The following is an 18089-nucleotide window of genomic DNA, read 5'->3' as shown; positions in this document are numbered from 1 at the left end:
ACATGCACTTGCTGTATTTGCTATCACAAAGACACAGATTGTATTTCCTTGCATTTAAAACCTGTCATTGGCAACAAAATGGTTTCAACTGGAAAAATCCAGTACTAAAAGGACAAATATATGTTCTTTCTAATATAAGACCACCTTTATGCAAATTATAAAATAAAGATACAGGTAATCAAGTATACACATACATTCTCACAGATGAACAGGATAATGAAGACTAACATACTGGCAAGTAAAGCCATGTCGCAGTTTGTGTCCCTACTCACAACTGGAAGTAGGACTCCCAATTTGAAATATGTAAATATAGCTGAACACTATGATACTGATTTTCAAACTTTCTCCATACCTATCAAATCAAGATATTTGAAATAACAAAAAGTTAATCATGTAATTGTTGCCAAGGGACTACATTATAATTTGGGGAATAACAGCAGAAGTGCAAAATGGGGAGGGAGGAAAGAATCCCTATACGTGCAAATGTAGATTATGGTAAATATGAAATTCATTTTTAAAAAAACTGGACGCCAGCCCAAATGCAGTAATTTCTTACATCTGTATGGGAGTATATTAATGTTTAAGCCTTTTTTATCTTTACTATTTCATTCTATACTCACAAGCATAAATTCATGTCTCAAGAATTTCAATAGCTAGATGAAGATAAGCTTTATTCTCATCTAATAAAAACAAGTCAATCTTTCACTTCAAGCAAATTATGGAGTACCATAACTATTGGACCTCAAATGTATTATCAACATTTCTGAAGTATTAAATTTGAGACACAAACATAAATTTTTCATGGTGAAACAGAATATTTTGTCACCAATGAAGAGAGAATTTAGATGACAAACCACCAAAATATTTATTATTATCTACCCTAAGGAGAAAAAAATAAATTCTCTTTATTCAAAGCTGAATTCATGGTGTGCAATCTATGTTAAACAAGTATTGTCTTTCGTAGAAAAAGCAAACACTGATGGTAACAAACAGCATAAAAAGTTATTTCTCCAATGATCTCCTAGAACTGGGAAAGCTGGAAACAATGTGAGAGAAGTAGTGAGAAGATATATTTTGACAGTGAGAATGAATATTAAATATTGGAAAAATTGTCAGACCGAGGACTCCAACTGTAAAGGCTAATATTTTGGTACACAAAAACAGAAAGCATATATTTAATATATTATTGAAATGGATTTTCAATGAAAGCTTAATTTACACATATAGACTATTTAAAATGTACTTACATTGAAATGAGAAAAAAAAATGCATGAGTAACCATAAAGATGTATAAGAATTATCAATCACACTGGTCAAACAGTGACAGCGTGAATATTCACCAGGAAAAAAATATACCTCTTTTCGTTTTTGTAGCAGGAGTTCTAGCCTCTCATTGGCTCGTTTTCCAATCATTTTACTCCGTTCAGCTTCATATTGTCTTTGTGTATTATCCATATTAATGCTAAGATTTAGTGCCACGTTCACCAAAGCTGTCATCAACTTCATAGCTATTTTTAAAAGGGTAGAATGTTGAAATTAGTATAACAAATGCAAAAAGTGATGAAACAAACAAAATTAAAAGAAAACAACCCAAATACCTATGGAAAAAAAAAGTACCTATGAAACTGTGTCACATAATACAATGTAATTAATGAATTGAAAATAAAAAAAATTAAAAGAAAACAAAGATAGGGCACACAGTTTCCAACAAAAATCTACAGCTTCCAACAAAGGCTAAATATGATAAAATAGCTATACTGTGTAAATACCAACTTGTAGATTATCTCCCAACCCTTATATTACCCATCAAAATATTATCCCAATTTCTTTCATGAAGAAATTGAAGCTCAAGAAGCTTGTATTAGATCACATCATTCATATTAAACAAACCAAAATTCAAACAAATGTAATATAACTGAAAACTACTGTTAAAATTCTGTATTCCAAAATATGTCCCCTACGACAGATTTTTTTTTCAAATAACATGATTCCTCCTAAAAACAAATTTTAATTCACATGGAAGTCAATTAGCTACTCAAAACATAAAATTTTAAGGTGAGAGAAAAAGATGCTGCTAGATTTACAAATGTTCAAGAGTTCTATCAGCATATTCTTAAATGTCATTCTTCTACCTAGCATCATAAACACAATGATGAAATTGTGACTAGATCTTATGAAAACAAGAAAAAAAATGCAATAAGATGGCATTCTATAAGGTCCTTCCCATAAAATCTCCAATGGCTACCTTCTGTTCTGAACTCTTATCCATGAGGTAACACTCCAGGGATTTAAAATATAATAAATGGAATATCTGATCATTTCTTAATTATTTAAGAGGCACAGAGAAAAACTAAGAAAAAGTTCACATCTAGTAGTTCAAACCGCATTCCCAAAGCTGAACCTAGACTGAGACTAAGAACCCAAAACACAATTTATGAGCCTTACTCCAGACTACTTCTCAGACTTACAACATTCTGTAAACACTGTATAAAACAGTATTTCAATTTTCTACTCAAAGCTAATTTACGTATTCAGAAACCTAGACTGTCAGCCTGATCTAAATTCATTCACATTACGCCATATTTGTTTTTATTTGTTTTCAGCTTCAAGTTCTTGATATTGAATGCTACCTTAAGTACATAAAACAAGGGCTGCTGCAATGGCTCAACCGGCTAATCCTCCACCCGCTAGTGCCGGCATCTGACATAAGCACCGGTTTATATCCCAGTTGTTCCAGTTCCCTTCCAACTCCCTGCTTATGACCTGGGAAAGGAGTAGAAGATGGCCTAAAGCCTTGGAACCCTCCACACAAGGAGACCGGGAAGAAGCTCCTGGCTTCTGGCAATGGATTGGCACAGCTCTAGCCATTGTAGCTATTTGGGGAGTGACCCAGTAAATGGAAGATCTGTTCCTCCTTCTCTCTGTAAAAATGTGTCTTTCCAATAAAAATAAAATAATTTGTTCCAGAAAGTATACAAACTGATGAAGCATTCATTTTCTCACTTTGAATCTAAACATGAAAAAATGAACTTATAGAAAACCATGTTTTATCTTTAAAATGCAAAACAGAAAAGCGTATCTTTAATCGTAGCATTCATTGTTTGAGGATAAAGCCTAAAGGAAAAAAATCTCAACAGACATACAGTGAAAATTATATGAAGATTGAAATCAAAATGCAACCAAGACTTAAGAGACTAAAATAGCAAAGCAAGAAAAAATACAGGCTATATGATTTGTTTAACCTCAAACCAAATAGACTATATTCACTAACAGTGTACTATTATCAGCAATTTTAACCTTAACACAAAGAAATTAGCAAAGGATTGTATTCAGGCAAGCATCACTAACCAGTGTCATAGAATTAACTAACTTTTGTAAAGTATCAAATTGCAATTCTTTTAACTAACATTGAAGAATCAAAAGAACTTGACAAAATATAAAGTTCAACTACAAACAGAAGAAAAATCAGCTTTTCTAAGTGTGGTTAGCAGAATAAGCATCAGTCAGTAGGATTTATCCTACCTGGAGGAGCTATGCATAAACAAACGTTAGGGTCATTGGGAGTACATACTTAAAATAACTGTAACAGCCTTCCCAAATGTGCCCATATTATCTTCCCTGATAATACATCTCTTAAGAAGCCTATTGGCTATACAGTTCAGGCAATCAATTATGTTTATCAAAAAAATTACTACGAAATAAATGTGTACATCATTTGCTCACATTGTTATTTTATATGAACTTTTGTATACTAGTTATAGTATACCTTCACAGAAGTAAAACTGAAAATACCATCTTATTCAAGTAAAAAAAAAGGAAATATGCTTTCAGTGAACACTTTATAAATAAATGTAGTTCATATCACTATTATGTCCATTGCTGTTTCAATTATTTTAGAGATAAAAAATGGCAAGGTGGGGCCTGGTGCAGTGGCCTAGCGGCTAAAGTCCTCGCCTTGAACGTGCCAGGATCCCATATGGGCGCCAGTTCTAATCCCGGCGGCCCCACTTCCCATCCAGCTCCCTGCTTATGGCCTGGGAAAGCAGTCGAGGACGGCCCAAAGCCTTGGGACCCTGCACCCACGTGGAAGATCCGGAAGAGGTTCCTGGCTCCTGGCTTCAGATTGGCACAGCACCGGCTGTTGTACTTCCTTGGGGAGTGAATCATTGGACGGAAGATCTTCCTCTCTGTCTCTCCTCTCTGTATATTTGACTTTGCAATAAAAATAAAAAAAAAAAATAATAAAAAAAAAGGGCAAAGTGGAACAGACCAACGAAGTCAAAGTCAAAGCCTGGAGCCAAGAACATAACCCACAAGTGCACACTTGAAAGCTAAGTCAGGCACTGAACCTAGGCATTCCACAATGTGACATGTGTGTCTCAAATGGTATTCCCATGCCAGCCAAACGTCCACTCTTTTTCTGTTATAAAAAGAACCTTTTACAAGTATAACCTCAGCAACACATAGAGAATCTAATTACTAACCTGCCAGGGTGCTTGTATGTCGAAACGCTCTGACCTGTGAGTCAGACAATCCTGTAAGAAGTGAGATAACGGTGTCCATCATGTACTCGTCGTATATGATACTATACTGACACTGCCGCACTAATACACCAATGAATTCACAAAAACTGGATTTGAATTTTTTCCATTGAGGACCAGCCATGGTAAGTGGATAATCTCCACTATCCTAGAAGAAAAATTATAAAGAGTGGTTTACTTTTTAAAACGTAACTTAGTGTGTAACTTTGTTTTACTACAAAAGTTTCTTACTAAACAACTAATATTAAAAGATCAAGAAATATCATTATTCTCATAATTACTTCTCAACCACCCAGGGGCTGATTAATAACACCTTACCGATGACTTGTTTTAAGATGATACTTAAAAGTTCCTTTATGAGAACAAGCAAGAAAAAAATAACTACATAAAATTCCAATGAGACTTTTTTGCTGAAAATTCATAATGAAAGCTTTTCAAAAGGTAAAACTACTGGTAACTAGAACAAAGCTGCAAACAAAATAAACAAAATCTCACTTCCCAGAAGGAGTTTACATTATAGTAAATTTACATTTGTGTTTACTGGTAACATTGAAAAATTTGCAATAGTTGAAAGAGAAAAGCTTTTATACTCTATTTAAATCTAAACTACTATTTGGTTATTCAATGCTGTTTTTAATATTCCTAGGCAAAACACAAAGGATCATGCATATCCAGTTCTACAAACTACCTAATCCCTTAAATATTATCCAGATATCCCTTTTACAACATATCAGGTTATACTCCTAGACACTACATTACACTTTTTTTCTTAAAATCTTGACAAGAGTAGGCATCCTATATTAAGCTCTTGCTTTATGCCAGAAATTATAAACTGCTAATCAATTTTCAAATATTGCTTAATTCAAATTTTATAACAATAACTGCTTATGGAAAAGTGTCATTAACACCAATTAACAGATAATGAAATTGATTTAATAATTAATCCAAGGTCGAATATTCATCCTCTGATTAAACCTAATGGTAAAAAGAAATACAACAAAATTTAACAGTAAAGTTGTTATTCATTACATTAATACTAAAATTTAACAATACTTTCAGGAATAACATCATCAAAACATTCAGGCTAGTTACCTCATCAAATTCTTCAGTCATTTTTCGAATTATTTCAGAGTTCTGCATATGTCTAAACATTTCTGCAGTGACAACTCCTGAAATATGCAAGTGAGAGAAGTAAATAAAACCAATAAATAAAGCACAAATAGCAGCAGCTCTTCGCTTCTAACAGAGCAGATTCGGCCATTTCTACTTGACTTACTTTACTCATGCTAGTACAGTGTTATCCCTGAGAATCCACCCACAATTGGCTTCAAGAATCCTCCACATCAAAATCTGCTAGTATGTGCCAATATCCTACACATATCTTCTTGGATATTTTAAATACTATCAAGACTACTTAAAAAACACAAAAAAACATAAATGCCATGTAAATACTTGTTCCTACCAATACAGGAAATAATAACAAGAAACAAAATCTATACTTACTAAAGGAACACTTTTTTCCACAAAAAGTTCTATTATATATATGCAGGTATGTGGAAACCCAAAATACTTAAAGGCAACTGTACTGATTTTGCCCATTTGGCACGAGTGAGGCAACATGGGGGTGGGGTGAAGCAGGCTAGGCCACCTCTTGCGACACCAGCATCCAATGATCTAAGTCTGGGCTGTAGTTCTGCAAAGTTGCTTCCAACCCAGCTCCCTGCTAATGCCTTTAGGACAGCATGAAAGATGGCTCAAATGCCTTGGCCCCTGTCACATCTGCGGTAGGTCAGGAGGTAGCTCCTGGATTAAATCTGGATCAGCAGCAACCATTGTGGAACATTTGGGGATTGAATCAGTAGATGGGAGATATCTCCCTCTTTATTTCTTTTTTTTTAAAGATTTATTTATTTTTATCACAAAGTCAGATATACAGAGAGGAGGAGAGACACAGAGAGGAAGATCTTTCGTCCAATGATTTATTCCCCAAGTGAGCACAACGGCCGGTGCTGTACCGATCCAAAGCTGGGAACCTCTTCCGGGTCTCCCACACGGGTGCAGGGTCCCAAAGCTTTGGGCCATCCTCGACTGCTTTCCCAGGCAACAAATGGAGCTGCTGGGATTAGAACCGGCACCCATATGGGATCCTGGCACGTTCAAGGCGAGGACTTTAGCCACTAGGCCATGCCGCCAGGCCCTCCCTCTTTATTTCTAAAATAAACATTTTTTTAAAACACACACAAAGCCTTGAGAATAAACCAAAAGTTAATAGGGAAAATAGTAGTAGGTAAAATTCACTTTAGCCACACTTTTTTTTTTTATGTATTAACTAGCACTATATATAAGGCAACAATATGCTAGCATCCTCCAAAGGGGTTGTAAATAAGTAACATCTGAAACATTACAGTCTCTACTCATTGAGAAAATAGTAATTCAGCTGAAAGCAAAAAAATAAGAGTGGGAAAAAGGAAAAAAGAAATAAATTATTAAAGATAGTACACAGCAGAGGATAGGCCAAAGCCTTGGGACCCTGCACCCACTCAGGAGACCTTGAAGAATCTTTTGGCTCCTGACTTTGAATTGGCTTTGCGCCGACCTTAGTGGTTACTTGAAGAGTATACCAATGAATGGAAAACCTTTCTCTCTGAATCTCCTTCACTCTGTAAATCTGACTTTCCAATAAAAATAAATAAACCTTAAAAATAAATTAAAAATAAATGCCCTAATTAAGAGGCAAGAAAGAATTTGATAAAAACCTTCAGAATTTTCAAGGAAGATGGGAGATCACAGAAGAAAGAACACACATTAAAACAACAGTGAAAATTATACTGATGGGGCACAAAGATGAAAAGCAGTATTTCCGGGAAAACAAATTTTTTTTTACAGGTAACAATGAAAGCAGATCAGACGCATGAATTTCCTATGATGGGACAGCAACAGAGAAAAGGAGTCAGGGCAGAGAAGGTAGGGCAAGGATGACGGAGGCAGAGAGGGAAGTAATATAACTGCAAACACTGCACTTTCAAAATCATATTCTTATTATTGGATTATTTACCTACCAGTCTTCCTACTAAGAATATCATAAATATAGTAATATCGAAAAGAATGTCTTATCACAAAAGTTATAAAACTGGTTATAATATATATGCTTGTATTTCATGTGTGTATGTGCACATAGCAGCAAGGTTCTGAATATATCATGAGGAAATGAACTCTAATGCTCACAGAAATTCAGTAATTTTGAGATTAGTCATGCATGTCATGTACTCCTCCCTGGGAGAAATTAATTTCTAGTGGTGCCCTCAATGAGCCCCTATTTACCAAAATCTGAAAAAAACACAAGTAAATGCTTTTAAAGACAGGCTCATTAAGTGAAAATAAAGCAAAATTTCTCTGGTTAGAAACTATCAAAACTCTTTTCAAAAACCTGAATTGTAACCTAGATTCATGTTTATCTTTTCATAATCCTCACATACTAATTTTAACTAGGTAGAGCCTGTGTACCAATATTACATAAGGACAAGTACTCAAACCCTGAAATAATTTATCTAAAAACAAACCTATTATGCATCCCATTTCTAATTCACTCTTTACACACAAACTATATCACAGCCAGAGACTCAAATACAATGGTACTCAGAAGCAGAAAAGAAAAGTATCTTTAACTCCAGAAGCAGGCGTGAAGCCACCAGTATGACAGCAGACTAGGCCCTAGTGCCCTAAACATATGGGGGACATGAATTGAGACTGAATATTCAATGACATAATTTTTTTAATTAGATAGCATCCTTTGGGTAATGGTTGCTTGAATCTAGAAAACTTGATATGCAAGAAAATATATCCAAATGTTAAGTCAGGTGGAACAAGAAAAAAGGTGACTCTTTAAAAGAGTTTCTATTTCCAAAATGCACACAGCTTACCTTTACAGCCTGAACACTGAATAAAAAAGTTGATAAGATCAAGGAGTGCTATATCTCGGTCATGCTTGTATGATTCTATCCAATCATCTACCACCGACTACAGAAAAGGGAAAAAAATACAACAATCAGCATTTTCTTTTGTTAAGAATCGAATAAATCTGATGAAAGGCATAAAATATGACAATATGAAGTATCACATTAAATTAATGTTTGTACAATGAAATTTGAAGTTCAATATAAAAAGTAAAACAGAAACAAATTTATTAACGTAACTGCCTGATAGTATGAATTTACAATCTGCTGTAATTATAAGACATCTGAAAACTCCAATTCTGGTCCAAAAAGTATAATTACTTATTATTTCTTAATGGCATTAAAGGCATCTTAGAAAATACAAACTTTCAACACTCAGTTTCTAATTTTGTTTAAAAAAAGTATAACTGACAGTATTTGAATATTAACACTATAATACAATAAAACTTCAAAACAATTTAAAGACACAGAAACCTGAGAAAAATGAGGAAATGTTAAATAAGCATTTTTTTTGAAAAGTCAGCAATCCCATATACAATCCCAGTTTATGCATCTGGAGACCAAGTACTATATCAGATGTCCAGGCTCCAGAGTTTACCCAGAGATTCATTCCAATTTCTTATCAAAATTTCAATTTACTGTATTGCAGAAAATAAAGTGCTGATTCCAAAACTCTTATGACAGTGCAAGTGATCATGAATAGCCAAATGAATCTCAAAAAAAGGAAAGTTGGAAGATTCACACTATGATTTTTGAAACTTATGCTACAATTGGCAGGACAGACAAGTGGATTCATTGAATAAAATAAAATTCAAAGTTCAGAAATACACTCTTATATTGATAGTTATTTGATTTTCAATGTGTCAAGACAATTCACTGTGGGGAAAACAGTGTTTTCAACAAATGGCCCTAGGACAGTTAGATATCCTCCTGTAGAAGAATGAAGTTGGGCTCTAACACTCTGTACTATTAAGTTCAAACAGATCAAGGACCTAACCAAAAAGCTAGAACTACCAATGTCTTAGCAAAGCTAAATCTCTGCACTCTTGTATTTAAAAGTCACGTCAAAGACTAGACAAAAGGCAAGAGCAATGAAAGGGGACGTAGGGAATCTGATTCCATTAAAAAAAAAAAAAAAAAAAAACAGAAAGAAAGAACAAATCACAGAATGGGACAGCATAACTGCAAATCATGTATTTGATAATATATGTGACAATTCAAAAAAAAACCCAATTAAAAATATGGGAAGGAGTGGAATTTTGGTACAACATTTGAGATGCCTGTGTATGAGCTTCATATGGCTTCACATGAGCCCTGGCTAATATGCTTGTGCACAGTTTTTTCCTAATGAACATCCTGGGGACAACAGGTACTGGTTCAAGTGCTGAGTTCCCTGCCAACCATTTTGGCAAACCAGACTGTAACCAGAATCTTGACTTCAGTCTGGCCCTGCCCTAGCTAGCTGCTACAGGTATGTATGTGTGTATGTATATACGTATGTATACATGCATATATATGAAAAAAATCATCCAAATAAACAAGATATGCACATGAAAAGTAAATGCAAATCAAACTAAATACTACTCGCTCTATAATCTATTAATATGTTTGTCACAAAAAACGTAGACAACGCAGAAATAGAATACTCAAACTCTTCTGGTTGGAATTTAGAATGGTGTAGCCAGTCTGGAAGAAGTTTGGCAGCTATTCAAAAGGTTAAATATAGAGTCACCATATGGCACTGCAATTCAACTCTCAGATATATTATTACCCAAGAGAAATGTGAACACATGTCCAAACAAAAACTTGTATGAGAACACACTTGGCAACATTTTTCACATTGGTCAAAAAGTGGAACTAAGCCAAGTGTTCATCAAGAGATGAATGGTCAAAGATAGGTGGTATATACATGCAAAGGAATACCATTAGACAGTACAAAGGAATGAACTTATAATATTAGCCACAACACGATGAACCTCAATATGCTAAGTCAAAGAAACCAGACCTAAAAAAACAAAAACTGCATGATACTACATACATAAAAATTGCAAAGTAAGCAAATTAAATAAAGTGAATCCAGGGTGTCCTATAGACCTTTGAAAAGGAAAGTGATTGCTAATAGATATAAAGGTTCTTTTCCTAGGATGGTGAAAATATTTTAATATTAGAAAGTAATTGGTTGTCCACACAACTGGGCGAATACAGTAAAATCATTTAAAAAGGTGAATTTTATGGCATGTGGAATTAAAGTTACTCTTTGTATTTTTATTTATTTATTCATTTATTTTTGTAAGCTGTTTGTAGGACAGTGGGTAGAGAGAATGGGAAGAAAAATCACCTAACTGCTTTATCAATCATTAAATGCCGTTCACAGCACCTAAGACTGGGCCAGGCCAAAGCCAGGTGCCAAGAACTGTGTCCCATGTGGGTAGTAGGAACCCAAGAATCTGAAACTGCTGCCTCTTAGGGTCTATATTAGCAGAGAAATGGAAACAGTCACAGGGGGTGGGAAGGCAGCATCAAGATTCAAATCCTAGTGCTCAGAAGGGATGGTGGTATCCCATCAGCATTTTAACCACTATGCCAAATGCCTGCCCCTCGTAATGTTTTTAAAAAGAAAATAGGACAGCACCAAAAATAAAAGCAGTACTTCATTCCTTGGGTGGCAGAAAAAGTAAAACAAAACTGACTTTTAGAAAAAATGTAATAAATAAAGCAAACCAAAATCAGGATGATAAACAATAACTAATATTTCAAAACAAAAGGTCATGAGGGAAAAATGTTCAAGTTATATATGAATATAGAGCTCAGGCATAAATAATGACTAAAAACATTATTATTACTATTTCTATTTCACAGTTTTGTAGCTTTCTCCCTTTACCTCTCCCTCCAATGAACAAAAAAAGATATGATTACACAATTAAGAAAAATGAAGGAACCAGTACTTTAATAATTCTTGGCTGACACATATTGACTGGAATTATTCTAAAAATTATCTAACTTTCACCTCTTAACCTTTTTCTGAATTTCACAACAGCTTCTGCACATTCACCAAAAACATTTTATAATTTATTGTCCCAAATACAGTATGAGAAACAGCAAAAGAAAATATTACAAGACTGTTATAATTTAAAAATATGTACATATTCCTTTAAATTTAAATGAACTTGAGTACAGCTCTAGCCCAGATTCCAGTTTCCGTCAATACAGATCATGGAAGGGAAGTCGATGGCTCAAGTAGCCGGATCTTTCTCCAACATGTGGGAGACCCAGACTGAGTTTCCAGATCCCTGGTATTTGGGAAGTGAGCCAGTGCACTAGAGGGGTAGATGTGAGTGTGTGTGTCTTAAGTCAAATTTTTAAAAGAATGAAAGTGTAACTGCAAATTCGTTTGCATTTCTATAGTAAGAGGTAGGATCTATTCACCTTTCTCTAGAATAGAATACAGTGATGTGACCAAGATTAGATCCCAGAAGACCATGTAACCATCTGTATTGGTCTGCTGAAGCACTAGAAAACTGAACTCTGCCTCTCAGAATATTTTCTCCAGGGCCCAGCGTGATAGCATAGCAGCTAAAGTCCTCGCCTTGCACACGCTGGGGTCCCATATGCCCGGCAGCCCCGCTTCCCATCCAGCTCCCTGCTTGCGGCCTGGGAAAGCAGTCGAAGATGGTCTAAAGCCTTGGGACGCTGCACCCGCGTGGGAGACCCGGAAGAACTCCTGGCTCCTGGCTTTGGATTGGCTCAGCTCCAGCCGTTGCGGCCGCTTGGGGAGTAAACCATCAGATGGAAGATCTTCCTCTCTGTATTATCCACCTTTCCAATAATAATATTATTTTCTCCAAATTCAGCTGTTCTATAAGCTCAAGCAACACAGAAAAGACAGTTTTGGGAACCAGAGATAGCAGTTCCAACAGAGCCAGTCTTACAGTTACTATAGACTAGTCATCAAATATGAGAAAAGAAGCGTCCAGCTGATTGTGTTCTCAGCGTTACTAAGAGGCATGCAAGATATCCCAACTTCAGTCTCAGCCATCATGAAGCAGAAGCAAATCCCACAATACACTGTTAAACTGCAGACCCACAAAATCATTAAACATAAAAAATGATGGCTATTTAACATCACTATAACACATAAAGAGATCATTACATCAAAACAAATTTGTAAAAGGTAGGGCCAATCTTGTGGCACATCAGTTCAAGTCTCCACCATGCTGGCAAGTCATATGGAAGCCAGGTTGTATTCCTGCTGTTTCACTTCCAAGCCAGCTCCCTGGTAATAAACCTGAGAAAGGTGGCCTACATGTCTGGACCCCCGCCACCCACATGGGAGAGCAGGATGGAGTTGTTTGTTGGCTTCTGGCTTAGGCCTGGCCCAGCACTGGCTGTTGTGTCAACAGGCAGGCAGAAGATCTCTCTCTTCCTCAATAAGACTGCCTTTCAAATAAAGAAAGAAACAGTGCCTGGCTTATAGTCAATAAATCTTTTCTCTCGTTTTTCTTTCCTGGAGAAGGGAAGGATCTAGAACAGTACCTGGCATATAGTCAAAGAAAGAGAGAAAGAAATCTTTCGTAAAGTTAATAACCCATCACATAAAGGTATGTCCAAACATTTTAAGCATAATATAAATGTTGATTGGTCCCATTGATAAAATTAACCCAAAAGGGTAAGCAGATGGGAAGAGGAAAGTAATTTTTTTAAATAAGGAGCAACTATATAAACCAGACAGTAATTTTTAAAGCCAAGTGTACATTTAAAAACAATCACTTAAGACATTAAACAAGACAAAATTCTACATTCTGACTTTAACTAGAGAAAAGAAAATTTTAATAGACAAATATGTTTCAGTAAGAATACTGAAAATGAATATGCTATCAAATTTCTTTGCCCAGTAAAACTAACAAAAAATACCAGATAACTAATATTTTTACATGCAAAATAGCCCATTAGTGGGCACAGTGCGATGGCTCAAGAAGCTAATCCTCCCCTTGCACACAGAAAGATCCCATATGAGATCCCATACGGACGCAGGTTCATTTGTCAACTGCTTCACATATGATCCGGCTCCCTGCTTCTGGTCAGGCAAAGCAGTGGAGGACGGCTCAAAGCATTGGAACCCTGCACCCATGTGAGAGACCTGGGGGAGGCTCCTGGATTCAGTTCAATTCAGTTCCAGCTATTGCGGCCATTTGGGGAGTGACTCAACGGATGAAAGATTTTTCTGTCTCTCCTTCCCTCTTTAAATTTGCCTTTACAATAAAAATAAATAAATATATATTATTTTTAAAAATTATCCGTTAGTCCCAAATGATATTTTGATTTTTATTTGCAGAAACTCAAGTATCAAGTAAACGCTGTTTTTATAAGTTTTGCACTGTACCTAAAGACTAGATCGCTACTTCTCAGAAAACCAACAACTGTATGTGCCTATTCATGATTAAAGTTGAAAAATTACTCCACAATTTGATAATTGAAATAAAACCTCAGTATGCATATTCACTGAGTTTGGTATTCAGCCTCTAGAAACCATATGGGTTTAGCCAACAACATTAAGCCCAAGTCCGTTAATTGTCATAGATTGTGCAGATAGAATATAATTAGGAGGATTTGACATGACTATAACTCCAACTTTTTACTCTTCTCCTTTAAATCAAGCAAAAATAATAAAATCTACAATAGACAACTGTGATCAAAATCAATCAATCCACTGAATTGATGAGCATTACATTGGATCATTCAATCAAGAAACCTACATGGTTCAGGATTTCATATTTTAACAGCACCTATAAAAATTTAGGGAAAACTTGAGCCTCATAGCGAGGATTCATCAATACAAGTTTTTGACAACAGCTTTTTTATTATAGTTCGTACCATTAGAGGAAAATAATGCTGCCAAAAATCAATCAAAACACAGCTTTAAGGTCCTATGTCTGGACAGATCCTTAGAATTTTTTTACTACTTTTTTCACTTTTTACACTTTTTTCAAGTATGCAGTTTATTTTTGAAATGCAACATAAAAAAAGTTTAAAACTTAAAAATTAAGTGGGAAGAATAGATTTAGATTTACCTGCATAGCACTTTTGCCCATTTTAACAACTTCAAACAACATCATGTTTTCCACTCCATTCTGTTGATGATGACCATTCATTCGGTTTGGCCCAGAAGGAGGTTTCCCTCCACCATTTCCACTTTTGGCCTTTTCTCCTGGGGCCTTTTTGCCTTTTTTACAAGTCTACATAAAAAAATACAAGTTGGTTACATTACAGTACTATCCTTAAAGAGTTCAAAACAAAGCCACAGAAGCAGCAGACATGGCAGAACAGTGTTAAAACTTAACTTACAGATGGCTATCATCCACATATGAGGATACTTCAACCAACTTACAAACAATCAAAAGGGAACTTAACATTGCCACAAAAACATTTTTTGAAATCCATTCATAGGGTTTTCACAAAATATACTCTGCATTCACGTTTTGCAAATACCAATGACAGAAAACTACTACTAAAAAGATAACTGAAACATAACCAGAGAAATTTCTATTAGTGTTGTAAAACAAGGATGGCTATCTTTAAGCTTTACAACAGCTTCTCTTGCTTCATTAGGGTACAGAGCAGGGTAGAAAGTAAGAAAAAAACTATTAAGTACCTTATTCTTAACTCAACATTTTAACTATTTTATTGTGATCCTTATAACTTAGAACAAGTAATTCTGAACATGAATAGGTCCTCATTCTTGTGCTAGATTCCCACTCCAACGCTTATCATGAGTATCTGATCATAACCACTACAGAAATGAAGTCCCCCTACAATAAATTGTCAGTAGATGGTGGGTACTTCAAGCATTACTGAAATGTTTCCTAACGTGCTTAAGTTACAAACTACTTAGATACAAACAACACATATATAATACCTTGGTAAAGAAAAGAAAGGCTATTCCATAACATCTTCCTAAAATACCAGAGTTGTATCAAAATGTGCAGGAAAAAAGTTTCCTAAATCTTGGATTTAATGATTTCTAAGGTCTCTTTTAAGCCCACACACTTATATAGTCTATGTAAAGTGTCAGAGAAGGGATATTTTAGGTTTTGTAGGCCACACAGCATCTCTGTCAACCATCTTTATCTTTTACAATCATCTTAAAAATGTAGAAAAAAATGAAACTTCTTAGCTCTTACCAAAAAACAAGACATTGCTCGTAGATCCCTAATCTACATTCATGTCTTACAAATTTCCGTGACAGCCTGAATGTTTCTGCACTTTCTCCCAGAGTCGCACTTGCTTCAAGACTGCAAAACTACTTCCTACTTTTAATCATCCCCAACAGCTTAAAGTTTATTACTTGCTAATTCAAAGTATTCCTGTTAATGACATTCAGTCACATCTAAATCACTGAAATTCTTAATCACAGATCTAAAGGCTTTTGTTCCCACTACAAGGAATTTCAGATAAGGTTGAAAAGATAACCTAAGAGGTCATCCCAGTTAAAACGCTTAATCTGCTGCCTTGCAGCGTTGACACCCCTGAGTTACTGCTGCTTTTTCAATCCAGTTGGCTACTCTTAGAATTGGAGCACAGCGGAGAATGGTTCAAGTCCTTCCACCACTGCATCCATGTGGGAAACCTGAAGGAAGCTACTGGCTCCTGGTGTTGGATCAGATTGCATCGGATCAGTTCCAGCCATTGTGGCCATTTGGGGGGTGGTGAACAATCTATTTGTCCTTCCTCTCAATAAATGTGCCTTTCCAATAATTTTTTTTAATCTTAAAAAAAGAGGGCCCAACGTGGTAGCCTAGTGGCTGAAGTCCTCCCCTTGCATGCACCAGGATCTCATATGGGCACCAGTTTGTGTTTCAGCTGCCCTATTTCCCATCCAGCTCTCTGCTTGTGGCCTGGGAAAGCAATTGAGGACGGACCAAAGCCTTGGCACCCTGCACCCGCATCGGAGACCAGAAAGAGGCTCCTGGCTCCTGGTTTCGGATTGGCTCAGCTCCAGCCACTGTGGCCACTTGAGTAGTGAATACTCTGGAAAAGTGAATATAAAATGGGGCTATGTGTTTGTTTACCATTATGCCTCAATATTATGTCAGTATGAAAAACCAATTAACACAATTAAAATGGTTTTCGATGGATATGTTGTTCCAGGAGAAAAAATGTGCAAGAAACATTCAAACCTAAGCAATCATGTAGAGAAAAACCAAAAAGAATTCAGAAGATGGTATTGTACCATTAATTAGGAGCACAGAACTGGACTCAAGTCCTCTAACTACTAAGCATCTCTGCATCCAGTCTCCTACGTATAAAATAAGCAAGTTTTGTTATCCATAGAGTTGTGAGGGATTAAATTATATAACCTATAAAATTATAAGCACAGTGTCTGGAGCATACATTGTACAGTGTCAAAATGTAGTTGCTCTAACTGTGATACATCCTTGATCTGATCCCTACCACCTCGTATCTCTAGCAGTGGCTATCCAAACTTAGCCAAACTCCAGCATAAACACATTATTCACATATTACTGGGGCATTTTGTCACAACTAGTAAATTAAATCAATGCACAGGTTTTTTTTTAAAAAAAAAGCAATTTTATAATGAATAACTGTCTTACCAACTAAAATTATGGCCATCTTTGTCAAGTCATGGGTTAACATTTTTATTTATATACACTCTTTCTAAAAACTTTTTTGAGGAAGATTTTGTAAAACTATGAACACATGAATTATGGGCACTCCAAAAATATTGTCAAGGGTTAACTGAACAAATCATGTTCCATACATAAGATGTGATATGCCACACTTAAAATTTATAGAAAAGGGGAGTGGACATTTGGAACAGTGATTAAAATGCAGTTTGAAATGTTAAATCCTGGTTCCTTTTGATTCCAGATCTCTGTTGATGTCTACCCTGGAACACAGCAGTGAAAGTTCAAGGATATGAGGCTTTGCCACACTAGTGGGAAAGTAGGATTGAGCTGTCAGCTCCCGGCTTCTGCATCATCCAGCCCATTACTGCAGGCATTTGTGGAATCAACCAACACATAGTAGATCTGTGTGTCATTCTCAATGGCTTTCAAATGGACAAAAATTAATTAATATAATTTTTTTTAAAAAAGAAGAATCACATTGGGGCAGAGAATGGCTCAACAGGCTAATTCTAAGTGGCTGGCCGAATCGCTCAACTGGCTAATCACCAGCTTCGAACTGCTGCATTCCATACAGGTGCCAGTTCATGTCCCAGCTGCTCCATTTCCCATGAAGCTCCCTGCTTCTGCCTGGGGAAGCAGTGGCCCAAGTGCTTGGGCCCTGTACTCAAAAGGGACATCAGGAAGAAGCTCCTGTCTTTGGACTGGCTCAGCCCCAGCCATGGCAAGTACATGGGGAGTGAACTTACAGATGGCAGATCTTCCTGTCTCTCCTCCTCTTTGTACATCTGCCTTTCCAATAATAATATATAAATCTTATATAAAAAAAAAAGACTCACAGTTATATTCCCTGATTGGAAAGTTGCTGTCAACATATCACTGATTTTTAGGAAACATTAAACAGATTTTTTGCTATGATTCAATTTATTTTTGAGAATCTATGTTTAGATTTG

The 18089-nt window shown here is 35.8% G+C and overlaps 1 protein-coding gene across 5 annotated transcripts in view; it reads right to left on the bottom strand.

The window, feature by feature from the left end:
• Positions 1–18089, bottom strand: part of STAG2 (STAG2 cohesin complex component) — a 142886-nt gene that overhangs the window by 59419 nt on the left and 65378 nt on the right. For all 5 annotated transcript variants that reach the window (XM_012927705.3, XM_058658709.1, XM_058658708.1 and 2 more), the window contains exons 4-8: positions 14563–14727; positions 8462–8558; positions 5634–5710; positions 4485–4689; positions 1357–1508 (exon numbers count right to left, since the gene is read on the bottom strand). In XM_012927705.3, the coding sequence (XP_012783159.1) occupies positions 1357–1508; positions 4485–4689; positions 5634–5710; positions 8462–8558; positions 14563–14727 (696 nt within the window). The remainder of the gene's footprint in view (positions 1–1356; positions 1509–4484; positions 4690–5633; positions 5711–8461; positions 8559–14562; positions 14728–18089) is intronic.

The sequence above is a fragment of the Ochotona princeps genome, chromosome X (genome assembly GCF_030435755.1).
Source record: "Ochotona princeps isolate mOchPri1 chromosome X, mOchPri1.hap1, whole genome shotgun sequence".
NCBI lineage: Eukaryota > Metazoa > Chordata > Mammalia > Lagomorpha > Ochotonidae > Ochotona > Ochotona princeps.
Note: the sequence above shows the minus strand (reverse complement) of the source record. Positions and strands in the feature narration are given on the sequence as shown.